General features: G+C 33.0%; 2 protein-coding genes across 3 annotated transcripts in view; one reads left to right on the top strand and one right to left on the bottom strand.

Moving 5' to 3' along the window:
• LOC123662259 (kinesin-like protein Klp98A) overlaps positions 1–7764 on the bottom strand; it is a 59350-nt gene extending 51586 nt beyond the window's left edge. The window contains exons 1-3 of the mRNA XM_045597125.1: positions 7578–7764; positions 5829–5898; positions 3169–3279 (exon numbers count right to left, since the gene is read on the bottom strand). Coding sequence (XP_045453081.1) covers positions 3169–3279; positions 5829–5898; positions 7578–7624 — 228 coding nt within the window. The 5' untranslated portion in view covers positions 7625–7764. The remainder of the gene's footprint in view (positions 1–3168; positions 3280–5828; positions 5899–7577) is intronic.
• Positions 7765–8385: 621 nt separating this feature from the next.
• On the top strand, positions 8386–9795 carry LOC123662003. 2 transcript variants are annotated; one of them, XM_045596902.1, is made up of 3 exons: positions 8386–8496; positions 8679–8851; positions 9660–9795. In XM_045596902.1, exons 2-3 carry the CDS (start codon positions 8689–8691, stop codon positions 9725–9727), a joined length of 231 nt encoding a protein of 76 aa, XP_045452858.1. In that variant the 5' UTR covers positions 8386–8496; positions 8679–8688; the 3' UTR covers positions 9728–9795. The 2 variants fall into 2 exon arrangements, with proteins under 2 accessions (XP_045452858.1, XP_045452857.1); XM_045596901.1 differs by having other exon boundaries at positions 8396–8496; positions 8668–8851.
• Positions 9796–13891: the final 4096 nt, after the last annotated feature.

Below are 13891 nucleotides of genomic sequence, written 5' to 3'. Positions count from 1 at the left end.
TACAAATATTTACTCAATATCGAAATCGGAAATTAAACAACTATCTACACAATTTATCGAAGGCGCAATTCTCACTGACCTTTTATACAAGTTGACGCCTGCGGTTTTGTCTGTCTTCAATCACATGACTATGCTTCATGTTTAGTTTTTAAAGCAACATTTATAAATGATAAAATCATATTCCCACGAAACAGACTCAGTTTTACGAGAAAAAAATAAACAACATAACAACGTTCAAATCGCTAAAAATATAATCTCCTTTTTTAAAGTAGATTAAAAACGTTTTCAATTTCCATATACATATATACTACGTACTCATATGTATAGATTCATTTATTTTATACTTTCCGGCAGACTTCAAAGTTACATGAACGATAATTGCAAAATACTAACTAACAAAAAGCCATTAAAAATTATTTTATGACACACGTAAACAATATTAACCTCTAGTGTGAAAATAAAAAGTTTACATAAAAGAAACGCAAAGAACTCTTAACGATTTACATATTTGCAAAATATGATAACATACGCAATCACTTTTTTTTTTAATCTATACTAATAATATAAAGAGATAAAGTTTTTAACTTTGTTTGTATGTAGGGGGTAATCTTCGCAAATACTGACCCGATCACGAAAATTCTTTCACTAACAGAAAGCTACTCTATTCAGGAGTGATATAGGCTATATTTTATTGTTATTGAACAAAAAATTCAGTGAAAAGTAATAGTATATGTTAATCATTTAACTGAGGTAGGGCACAGCAGGAATTTCCTGCTCAAAATATGGAGCAGCGCGACTGGGGTAGTGCCTCGACCTTACAGAAGATCACAGCAAAATAATACTGTTTTCAAGCAGTATTGTGTTCCTGTTGGTGAGTAAGGTGACCAGAGCTCCTGGGGGGATTGGGTCGGCAACGAGCTTGCGATGCTTCTGGTGTTGCAGGCGTCTATAAGCTACGGTAATCGCTTACCATCAGGTGAGCCGTACACTTGTTTGCCGATCTAGTGACATAAAAAAAAAAATTATGTCGGAGATGTGCGAGCGACATGAAAACTTTACTATATATTTGCATCACAAAGATAATAAAATTAACGCCCAACGAAGTGGGCACGGGTCGGCTATTCATTTAATATAAACATCCACGAACTCTAAATTCTACATGACTGTCAAAACCTAAAATCTAAAATAAAAAACAACTTTATCCAAATAGGCCATCTATCCAATAAAGCACTTTCGAATCGTCATTTAACAAATTAAAACTTTAAAAATAAATTATTATTTTTGTAAAAGTTCAGCTACCACCGATTCGGAATGTAGATTTAGAAGGTGACGGATAGAACATCATGCATTGCGCTTATCCTACAGGAGATTTATTAGGTAAGGACTGCAGATCGACAGTCCTGTGACTGCATAGTAAAAGGACGTAGTCCAATCGTCCGCAAATTTTAACACCATCGACTTTAAAAAAAAATACTGCGTAATTCCGCGGACAGTTAATGTTAAAACTAATGGATTTAACGAAATCCGTTCATTGGCTTAACTTGTTTTCCGAGAGAGTGCGCTTGTATTTAATGGTATTTGCAGACGCGACGAGAGAACGTCACCTTTCATGCGCTTGCTGCAAAATTCAAATTAACTATTGACTATTAAACGCACTAGTAGTGCGTGTAGTCGCCTAAAACCGACGGTTCGCAGGTTCGATCTGTCTTGGATTTTGTATTTGTACAAATATTTCTTCCCGGTTTGGATGTCTGTCTCCCCACCGTTCCTCGGAGAGCACGTTAAAAGCCATTTCACAATTTTTCCTCTGCAAGTTTGGGTAAATCTGATCCCATCGCGCGAGTCTTTGTGCTAGTTAGTATAGTGTGACAACCAAAATACCATCTTGATCATTTTCTAATGTATAATAAAAATTAATAACTATGGTATAAAATGCTTTTTACATAATAAATTTGTTAAAAATTTCAAGTATGTTATATAACAACAGTCAATAAATTTAAAATAAAATAAAAAATCAATTTTATGAAACATTTTTTTTAAATTGATTTAGTTTTTTGAGTTTACGAATGAATCCAATATTTAAGATATGATACAATAGCATTTTATTATGCCCCAGAAAATCTGTGTGTGAATGTGAGTTGCATAGTTTTGGATGAAAGTAGACCATCAAATTTTGCCGTTTTCAATTTTTTTATCTCAGTGACACCGACAAACATATTAATTAACAAATAACAAAACCACAATAATATACCTATTTGTATTGATAACGTGAAAAAAAAATTAAATCATACATTTGTTTACAGAAATTATCATTATATTATTTACAGTCACTTTCGTAATATGTTTTTATTTTTATGAAAGTATCAAATGCGGTTTATCACACCATAACAACAGGCGCTTGGCGCGTGTGAGCGAAAGAGACGGCTGCGCAGAATTTGGCGTAGACCTTACCTCTAAAGAGCGCTGGCGCTCGACTGATTTACTGGGCTTGATGCGTGGTAATATATACTATCTTTTTATTATTTAATACAAAATGTATTAAAAATAATTACATATTTTAATCATTTTTTTTTTTTTTTTGTATTCCTTAATGATGTAAGTTTACTTTGATGAAGATAGTTCATTAAAATTTCTTGGTCTTCTAAGAAAAATATGGCTTTTAAATTTATACTTATTTGGATAATATTCGTAATTTTAAATTTTTTTTATCGATTAATAGAGATACAAATGGAATAAAAATCTGTTCTAGTATTCAAAAAAATTATATTCCACATATTACAATTTTTTTTTAAACGGTTTCAACGTAGAGATCATTGAAAAGTAGGATTTTAAAGTATACATTGCGACCGTTTACCCAGGGAGGAGGCTGACGAAAAGGTTAATAATTTTATACACATAATATAAATCAAAACTCTGATCTGACTATCTTACTACAAGAAAGGTTGCTCTGTTATATTTCAAGAATATAAATTATATTATTGCATCCAACACTGAGATTAACGATGTCAAAATATTACAATTTCGCGGATTTTTGCCGATTTTTGTGAAATGTCTCTTAAGTCAGTGTTTTTTTTTACCGGATTTGAACCAAAAAAGGGTCACATAAATCGGGATGATAGAACTGAAATTGACAACCCTAGTAACAGTGAACCCTGCACATCGACTTACCTGATCCTGCGTCGCGAAGTGTTTGTCACCGCTGTCGAAGGACCAGTACGAGTGATCGAATGTGAAGTCCTTGTACTTCTCCCGGCTGCCGTCATTTTGTTCTTTGCTATTCTGTGGAAATATTTGAAGTTTTAATAAAAAATATAAACAAATCATGACATATTGATTATAACAACAATTAAGTATTGATTATTATTAGGTAGAGTCTTTAAAAACAGGCTAGGAATATTTTTCCATGTGTAACGTGATCTATAACATCAACAGGAACGCAGCTAGGAGTCGAACACGTTTTTTATTTAGGAGACCAGTTTGACGGATTAAATATTATTATTAATTTCATAAAACTTTCAGTATTTCTTAAGCATATGTTTTATGTCAAGATTATGTTAAAATACATACAGACGTTCGTGACGCATTTAATATAAACTTGTCACATAAGGTTGTCGTTCAAGGTCAAGAGTAGCCTAAACCGAAGAGCATGTATGAAGGGAATAATGAAAGAGGACGAAGCGAAAGAAGTATGTAAGGATCGTAGCAAGTGGAAAGAAGTGGTCTCTGCCTAGCTCTACGGGAAAGAGGCGAGATTATATGTATTTTTTTTTATGTCACTAGGTCGGCAAACAAGCGTACGGCTCACCTGATGGTAAGCGATTACCGTAGCTTATAGACACCTGCAACACCAGAAGCATCGCAAGCGCGTTGCCGACCCAATCCCCAATCCCCCCAGGAGCTCAGGAGCATGTATGTATGTATGTGTTCAATACGGGTCGGTGACAAATACTTAATTGTATTTCATTGCAACGTATACAAATCTATACCAATATATAACAATCTGAGGCTGAGGATTGCGGAGGACCGGGATGTTTGGCGTGAAACTGGGGAGGTCTATGCCCAGCAGTGGACTGCGATAGGCTGAAACAAACGAGCTAAATACTCGTAAATAAAAAATAATCAAAATGTAAGCGCTTAATTTTCAAATGACCACATATAGTTGTATAACACTTTTATTTGCGTTCGTTATTTTCCAGGCAAGGTTTGTATAAGATTTTTTTTTTTTTTAATATTCGATACGTTCACGACAAAAAAAAATATAACGATAAGAAAAGTTCGCCGGTTCAGCTAATATATAAAAAAAATCGTTATAAAATAAAAATATAACAGCTCTAGTGTTAACACCGATACGAGAAAAATTGCATAACATCTGATTAAACATACCGTGTAAACTTGATAATGAATTCGGTAATACCAGACGAAAACAAAACATTCGTATATGAAAATTCTTTCTATAGATATAATATATATTAAAAAAAAAATAGCGTGTGCTTAAGACCGCACTGCGTAAGAGAAAACTTCATTGTTCAATATATAATTTTTTTTTTAATTATTTGATATATCCACAGGCTTAAAAGGTAATAAAAAAAGGTAAAGGCAATATATAATATTAGCACGATAAACGACTAACTACACACTAACCTTACAATGTAAACCAAATAATTGTCAAAATAATTATTATTATTATTACGTACCAATAATAATCATTGTACCAATAATAATATATTTACTTTATAATACTATGCTGTGTTGTTACGGCATTAAAGAATATAGTTACCCCCTCTCTTCCCGTGGGTGTCGTAAGAGGCGACTAAGGGATAACACAGTTCCACTACCACCTTGGAACTTGAAAAGTCGACAGATGGAGGGATGACCATCAAACTATTGGCTTTGAAATACACAGGCCGATGACGGGCAGCAGCATATTCGGTGCGACAAAGCCAGTCCTGCGGTCACCAATCCGCCTGCCCAGCGTGGTGACTATGGGCAAAACACACGAGTTTACTCCATTTTAGGCGCGAATTTGTCGAGGCCTATGTCCAGTAGTGGACTGCGATAGGCTGATGTAAATAATAACTATTAATTAATAATGACAATTAGTACGTGTTAATTTAATACACAAAACACAGCGACACAACAGCGAAGAGCAGCTGACTCTATCCTTCTCACTCGGGTCCACTCGGCGGTCCCGAGTTCACCCGATCGAGTCTTTCACCTCAGAGCGTGACGGATTAGCCTAACTTACTACCTACGAAAAAATGTGTGTGCGGTGCCCCAAAAGAAGTTTTCACTTTAAAAATTAAAGTCTACTTGGCTCAGCAAAAAACAATGACTCGCTGAAAAAAATGACGCGGCATAACTTCTAAACAACTGCACCAAGATGGTCAATTTTTGTTGTGTTCATCATTATGAATACAAGTTTCGTATAAGAGAAAATTAAAAATGATTGTGTTTGCTCGCAAACGAAAAAAGCCGACTTCAATCATATCGACAAGTAATACGTACAACGTAAGTAGACGAATAGGTAGTAAAGTTAATATTAAGACGCGAATATTGTAAAAAGCACTCATCAAATCTCAATTAATTTAAATTGTCTATCTAGTAAAAATTTCGGAAATAACATTCGAATTTATTGATAACCTACTCCTTTTTTGAAGTCGGGTACAAATGATATTTTTAACAAAAAATATGGCGGTAAAAAGTTCACCAGGTCAGTTACTTATTTAGGATTCTTAACTATTTGTGCTTTTTTGAGTGCATCATAGAGACATTGTTACAATTTTGCATTTTATAACACTAACTAGTTACACACAAAAAAATTAACTCACTTTTACAGTTAGCAATCTTGTCTTCTTGGCTTCCATTTGGACAATCAACTTGGCGTTCATGTCCTTCTCTCTGTAACAAAGAAATAAATAAAAATAAATTTTTATCAGACCTGGATCATTTTATTTCAACATACATACATAACATACATTGGATTTAATCATGACTATTTACAGCTGTAATGGTGCGTGTGCCGTGTCGGCGCGCCTAAACACCGCCCAGTCGCAGGTTCGATTCAAGCTTGGAATAGATATTTGTAATTATACAAATATTTATTTCTGGTGTGGTTGTTAGTCCTTGTGGGTCCCACCGCCGTGCCTTGCGGAGCACGTTAAGCTGACGGTCCCAATATATCCACCAGCCTGCAGTGAAGCAGCAAATTAAGCTACGAACTTTGTCCTAGAAAAGAAGCCTATGTCCATCAGTGAGATGTTACAGGCTAAATTGATATGTCAAACATTTGTATTTGCCATATAGATATTTGTCATGGTCTGGGGGTATGTGCTTGTATATTGTGTGTTTGAGAATATGTCAGGGGGACACAGGACACACATATATTACACTCAGACTCAGGGTGGGAATTGATCCCACAAACCCTGGAGCAGAAAGAAGAGTCACACTGCACCAACGGTTTCAAATTTGGTTAATTTTTTTAAGAACATAAAATAGGAATCTTCTAACAAATTTAAATTGTCAATATTTCAATAAAATTCATATTAATATTGAAATGGATTGAATAGGATTATAATCTAAAAAAATAACAGGTTTTATCATTATATAACTTTTTAAAATATAATGTCAGAAAAAATTAACCCTTAAAATACATTGACGAGTTGAAATGTAAAAAAAAAACTACACTTATTGATTTTTCACATTTTTTTTTTTTACTTTATATATTAGCTTAGAAAAAGATTTTTATGTTCTTTACTTTGTAGTACTTGAAGGCAAGAAAGAAAAACGAATTCAATACAAAATAAATAGTATGATTTTTAATATTTGTAGAAAACAACTTATACCTAAAATTACAATATTGGCTTATACTTAATTACATTTTTTTTTCTTGAAAAATTTAAGGACCCAAGTTATATGACTTGTGAACACTAGAAAATATATTTTTCTTTAATACAATATTGTTTAAAACAACTATACGATTTTAATTTTATTAACAAATTGAAAATTTTTCATTACATGTTTCAAATTAGTTACAACATATTATTTTTAAAAAATATAAAATATTCCTATTAACTCAATTCATCAACTTTTTATTGAATTCTAAAGCAATTAGCAATGCGATAAAAGTGTCTTAATATAAACAGTACATCAGACATGCAAGCATTGTATGTGTTTGTTTGTAAACAGTGTTGGTACATTCTTGTGATACTTTCAAAATTCGAACAATTATGGATGGCTGCATTCAGGTCGACTTTTTTAACATTTTTTTCGTCAACTTTCATTTAAATGGAGTTCCGAGGTACAGTTTGTGTTCCAAATGCAGCCGAACCGTGAAAGTCATTGCCGTTTCATGACATCATTGTTTTTTTGTACTTTCAACAACCTAGGACGTTTTCTCAAATCCTACTCCCCTAATCAGATTTATTTGAAAATGATTGCCATATGGTCGCTTTAATAACATGAATAAAGCAGTTTTGTACATTACGCGCAAGATTTTATGCCAGATACGAGGACAATACTGTCGCGACACCTTTTCGTTAATGTTTGTTAACGTTATGATGACTAATCGACCAGCTTACCTTTGATTGAATGGGCGCACCCTTACAGCTACTTTTACCGAGGCCATTGTCACACATTATATTGTCCAATAACTTTGATTCTTAACAAAATTACATTTAACGCGAATGCGACACTACTAAGCAAAATGACATTTTATTTGATTATCTTGACAGTCGACGGGACGTAGAAGCAACAATTCATAACAATGGACTCTAAAGTTGCCACATTTTACTTTTCTTAACAAAATAAATTAATAAAGTAAGAAACGGCTTACTGCTGTAAACACTTATAAGATTGTGGTTGCTGGATGAGGTTGCCGAATACTGTAATTCACTAAAAAGGTGAAAGTATTGATCATATTTTATCTTTTTCTGATACGGTTTATTTAACTAAAAACTGGTTTAATTCTAATTTCTCAATGTATGAATCATGAGATAAACGACGTTAATTAAGAATGTTAATAGATCTTCTTCTTCTTTAAAGACTATGGCTCCATCAGCTTTTCGCATGTTAATAGATCAATGGCATGGCATATTTGGCGTAAATTCAAAATAATTAAAAATAGAGAATCTTGTAGCCTTCGTTTTAAATATATAACTATACATACACTTTATTCGAAAGAAATAAATACGCCATAAGGAAGAATCGACTTATTATAGAAAGTACGTTATGACGACGATTATTGACTTTCATGGTGATAATTTAATACTAGAATATAAGAGAAACAGCTTTCTTGACAAGCTATATTAATCGTCGGTTCTAATAAGATAAAAAATACATGCGCTTGGCAAGTTGGCAGCCCAATTGGTCACCAATAAAGTTAAAATATAATCTATTACAAATCACTTGACTGTTAACTGTCAAATCTCAAATGTCATAAAGATTCTGTTAGGAACTAATTTTCTGTGGCAATCGATAGTGTTCTGCAATAGAGAAAAGGTTAGAATTTACAATCTTTTTCATATTTCACGAAATATTTATCAAGTGCCATAACTATTTTCTTTCTTTTTTAGTCATAATATACTTGATTAGAAGATCTTTGAGTTGACAAAGTTGAAAAATATTTTATAGAGGTTGAAACTACATCACATTACATAATAGGGTTTTCGGTTTCTTTCCAGTCCATTCACAATGTCGGACGCTCCCGCTCGCCCCATGAAATACCCCTACACATTCAGCGCCAAGATCGCACAGTTCCCCTTAAAGTTCTACCTTCAGAACCAGTGGATCTGGCGCTACTGGTTCATTGGGATCGCCGTCGCCACGCCCGTCTTCTACAAGATCCACAAAATGGGTAATTATTAAATTTCAGTTTAATTATTATTAATTACAATAATTGCCCCATACAGGTCTAATAAGTTGACGGTGATATTATATAAAAAGTAAAGGTTGTATGTACCCTCATATCAATCAAATTGAAATATAACTAAGAATTTTACTCATTTAATGAAACAACTTTTTTCGGATTTTATCGCAGTTATATTTGTGGAGGACTCCCGTGACCATGGTTGCTGTAAAGTATCCGAAACGTCGGGAATCAAAAGTTAATAATAAACCGCGATAAAATCCGAAAAAAGTTGTTTCATTAAATATAACTAAGAAGTTACATTATTAGTTTCTTTAATATTAAAATTTTAGCACTTCCAGGTAAATAGAAGCCTTATGCTTGTGATATTCTAACAACTAGGCTATTGATTTGTCATAGATTTATGTTATTAAAACCTTAATCATCCATCATGTCTAGTTATCTTTTGACCAGTTTCAATATTCTATCTATTTCTGAATTTGCTTAGTTGAAATAGAATTTGAGGTAAGCTTTATATAAAATGCATCAAAAATCTATCGCTTGTCGGCAAAACCACAGATAGAGTTGTTATGGAAATCAGCTGTTAAGGTGCTTGAGCTTTTTACAAAATGTATATAACTATGGTAACCTAAACTTATAAAACAATTATCAAAGACAAAATTGGTACGTAACCCATTGTGTCTGACTTACCTGGCATATTAATTTAAGTCAAACTTGTGAAATATATTTGAAATGGTTTCTACCTATAAAAAATCTCGAAATTATATTATTAACAAGTTTTCATGAAATATTTCAGCCAACTCTCCTGCGAACGTCAGCAAATGGGCCGAGATAAAGAAGAAGGAAGCCGCAGAACACCACTGATATTCTAGATAAACAGTTCAATCAAATATATTTATATATAAGTATGAATAAAATGTCATAGTTACAACTATAAATTTTTTATTTCCTATATTGTTCATGAATGATTGTATTATTATTTTTGACGTGACAACGTCTTATAAATCGATGCACGCTGGCTGCATGCGCGAAAAAGAATGACTCATTGTCCCACTCGATTGGCGTTTTGTTATAAGTATTACATTGTCACATTAAATATCTGTAAACCAACTTTACAGACAATCAATTTTTGATAATTATACATAGAAATAATACATATACAAATATTACACAGAGACTCAGGTGGGAACCGGACACTCCATGCAGATCGTTAAGAGTCGCTTGGTGATGTTGAGCTCTTGTAAAATTGACTCGTTCGTCCTCATGCCAGTTCAAGGGATTCGGAGTAGTCTTCGTCAACACCACATTTCCAATGCATTGATCTTGCTGCAATCGCAACTTCTGAGGCACCAAGTTTCCGAGCCATACAAGAATATCGAGAATACAAGAGCTCGGACCAGACGGACTTTGGTTTTGCGATGGATATTTCAATGTTTTTTTTTTTTTTTATGTCACTAGGTCGTCAAACAAGCGTACGGCTCACCTGATGGTAAGCGATTACCGTAGCTTATAGACACCTGCAACACCAGAAGCATCGCAAGCGCGTTGCCGACCCAATCCCCAATCCCCCCAGGAGCTCTGGTCACCTTACTCACCAACAGGAACACAATACTGCTTGAAAACAGTATTATTTTGCTGTGAATGTAATAATTGACGCCGCGTTGGCGCAACGGTTACAGCCATGGATTGTACCTGTTGCGCTGGCGGTTGCGGGTTCGATCCCCACACATGACAAACATTTGTATTGGCCATACAGGTGTTTGCCGTGGTCTGGGTGTTTGTGCAGTCCTTGTGTGTCTCCTCACCGTGCCTCGGAGAGCACGTTAAGCCGTCGGTCCCGGTTGGTATCGTGTACACCTTATAGCGATCGTTACTCGTAGTAAGGAATATATCCGCCAACCTGCATTAGAGCAGCGTGGTGGATTAAGCTCTGATCCTTCTCCTACATGGTGAAAGAGGTCTATGCCCAGTAGTGGTGTATTACAAGCTGAAGCGTATAATAATTGATTCCAATACTTATTTGTATATACATTTCTAAATAGTTACTGTAGTCTAAATTTTGATTAGAATGAATCATTATATTCGAGAACTAATTTTAATTGCAAGATATATTTCCGAATCGAAAAGATTTATGGTTTTAAATACAAAATTACTTTCATTTTAGGGAACTCATTAAAACAAGTAAGTTGCTTCTGGTGCTTTATTTACTACAATATAAATTATTATAAAACTTATAAATTAGATCAATAAATAATTGCAGACACGAGAAAAAAAAATGAAAATTAATACCTGAAAAACAAAATACATACTGAATGTTACCATACTAAGTTCTATGTTCCTATAGGAATGCTCTTTGATCATTTAAATTCACTGGGTTGCCATTGGCCAGAATTACCAACAATTTTATAAATATATACGAAACTAAAAAAAAAAAAAAACAATTTTCACGCATTTTGCTAATAAGCTAAAACAGCTCCAAATTAAAATTAAGCAAACAAAACATTTATCCCCATAAGTGGAACGTTTAAATATACGACAAAAAGAAATCACATTTCAGAGGAATTAATTTAAATACCAACTAGTCCTACATTATGTCTACAAATTAATGCACACTTCAGGTAATTTGATGGTCGTGGAAAATACAATACACACTTCTTAAAGGATTGGTTCAGGTCTAATGTGCAATGTTACAATGATAGAACTAAAAATTCTTTGTTTGATTGTTTCATTGTCTCAAAGTATGTATTTGAAGTTTAAAAGGACATTTTAAACCAATTGCTTGACTACAAATAGGTGCGATTATTAAATACAGCAAGTTCGAATATTTTGGTTCTATTGCAACATTTATATCACAAGTTTAATCATGTTTAAATAACTGTCATTTTATATTGATGAGTACAAACTGACAGACAGTAATCGTGTAATACTTTTTAGTTCGAAGTCTTTTTTCAACTCCGAAACTCAAAGAATGAACGGTACATTCTCTTACTAACTTTATATGAAAAACGAACTAAATCAGTTCTTGTTCAGCTACGAGTGATGCTTAATTTACATATTTTATATAAATTTATGAACTATCGTAGTAAAAGTAGACAAATTTAATTCTTCAATCATCATCAGGCACTGCTTTGTAATATAGATAACTATAGCTTGTATCTGTTACGTTATAACTCTACATATGTACATATGAATTTTTGTAGAAGTATGCAACCTGCGGACTAAAATATTTTAATAGCTCGCAAATAACTTTGCTATTCTGAAATCAAAAATTTGAGAAACATTATTCAAAATTATAGCTATCGCAAGACAGTAACCACATAACAAATAGACATAATTAATTATTATTCCTTAACTGTAATGCTAAAACAATTTTCAGCCATTATTGGGTACGTTCTCCTGAATGTCCGCAACGATTGTAACGTCACTGTTTGCGACCACATCGCCCACAAAATATAGGGGGGTCTGAGTTGGCTCTCTTCAAAACGTAGCGGGAATTTTCACGGGAATCCATTTTGAATTAAGTTTTACTTCAATCCATGCGAAATATTTACTCACAACCCTCACTGCTGCATGTTTTTATCCTGCTGCCATATTGCGAGCACACAGCGCTTAAATATGGGTTCCACATATAAAATTCACCAACAACGCCCGCGGCGTTTTTACGTTAATGGGACGGCAATTTAAGCTGTCGTGGTCGATGGCGTTAAGGGCCTTAAGTGGAACGTAGCCATTGTGTCGATTAAGATCGTGGACACATTTCTTTTGCGAGGGCAAAAATTAAAAAAAAAATCCGACCGATTCTCTAACACGGTAGTATGACTTCTACTAAAATCAAAGATGTCTAGTAAATATTGAAGCATACATTTAAGTTCTAAAAGCCATCAATAAAAAAACGATTTTAAAATCATAATTAATCATTGAATCACAAAATAACAATCATGATAAATATCAAGGATTCATCTCGAAAGCGTCATATAATTAAGTAGATATACAGTAAGTGCACATAGTATGAAAATTATTTTAATGTAATGTATGTGTAGGCTTTTTTACTTTTAAAATTGACTTATCTGTATAATCTCCAGTGTACTTATTAAATGATACCATTAATACGATTGTGGTACAAGCTCGGGTAAATGAAAATTAGTATAAATAGCCACTTTGATTAGTGGTGGGGAGCAGTCGTAACTTAGACGGCGTAAAGAACGGATGTACGTCCGAGCTCGCTTGATATATAACTACAAATATACAAAATATATTGTATATAATAATGTACGTTTATACAATTTTAAGCTTTTAATTGTACGTTATAAATATTTTGATATAATTATAATGCCAATATATAATAAGTGTTTTTGACAATTGAAATGGTATTAAATTTACAAAGTTACATTTTGATGATATAAAATTTTTATTGATGACAAACAAGTTATGTAATAGGCAGCAAACTTACTACAGATGAAACAAACCGCACGAATAATCAAATGTTTAAAAAATTTCCATTAATTTTATTCTATTATAAATTATATTTTATTCATGTTATGAATGTAATTTACAAATACAAGAAAATTAATCTTTTGTTTTTGATTTGTAAGTCACAAAACCATAAAATGTAAACCATACTACATATTTTCATTACTTTAATAATATAAAATGCTTGTACTACACTGACTTAAACAAAAATCTTAGAATTTAAAATCTCGAATGACGCAGAAATACTTAATGATGTTAAAAATTATTTATAAATGATACCAGCAATGGTTTTTAATCAATATTTACAATTCTAAAATAAAAATCGTTTATGTGTTATTTTTGATTATTTAAAAAAACAAATAATATTGATACATATTTGAAAAGAAAAACAATCTTTTGACCCGCAAAAGAGTATGCATTGTTAAACAGAACTACAATAGCTAAATGCAACTATCCAGCTTTATCTTCGTATGAAATGGCCAGTAATCACTCTAAACAGTAGAAGGCACACGAGCCATCTTATCGTCAATATTATCTCATTACTAATACCCTTAATTT

This window comes from Melitaea cinxia, chromosome 18, assembly GCF_905220565.1.
Source record: "Melitaea cinxia chromosome 18, ilMelCinx1.1, whole genome shotgun sequence".
Taxonomy (NCBI): domain Eukaryota; kingdom Metazoa; phylum Arthropoda; class Insecta; order Lepidoptera; family Nymphalidae; genus Melitaea; species Melitaea cinxia.
This window is presented reverse-complemented; position numbering and strand designations above follow the sequence as displayed.

What these genes read in the sequence shown, in the direction of transcription:
- LOC123662003 (XM_045596902.1), top strand. Translation starts at nt 8,689, where the DNA reads ATGTCGGACGCTCCCGCTCGCCCCATGAAATACCCCTACACATTCAGC. An exon ending in CTACAAGATCCACAAAATGG is followed by an intron (nt 8,852 to 9,659) that starts GTAATTATTAAA and finishes GAAATATTTCAG; the next exon opens with CCAACTCTCCTGCGAACGTC.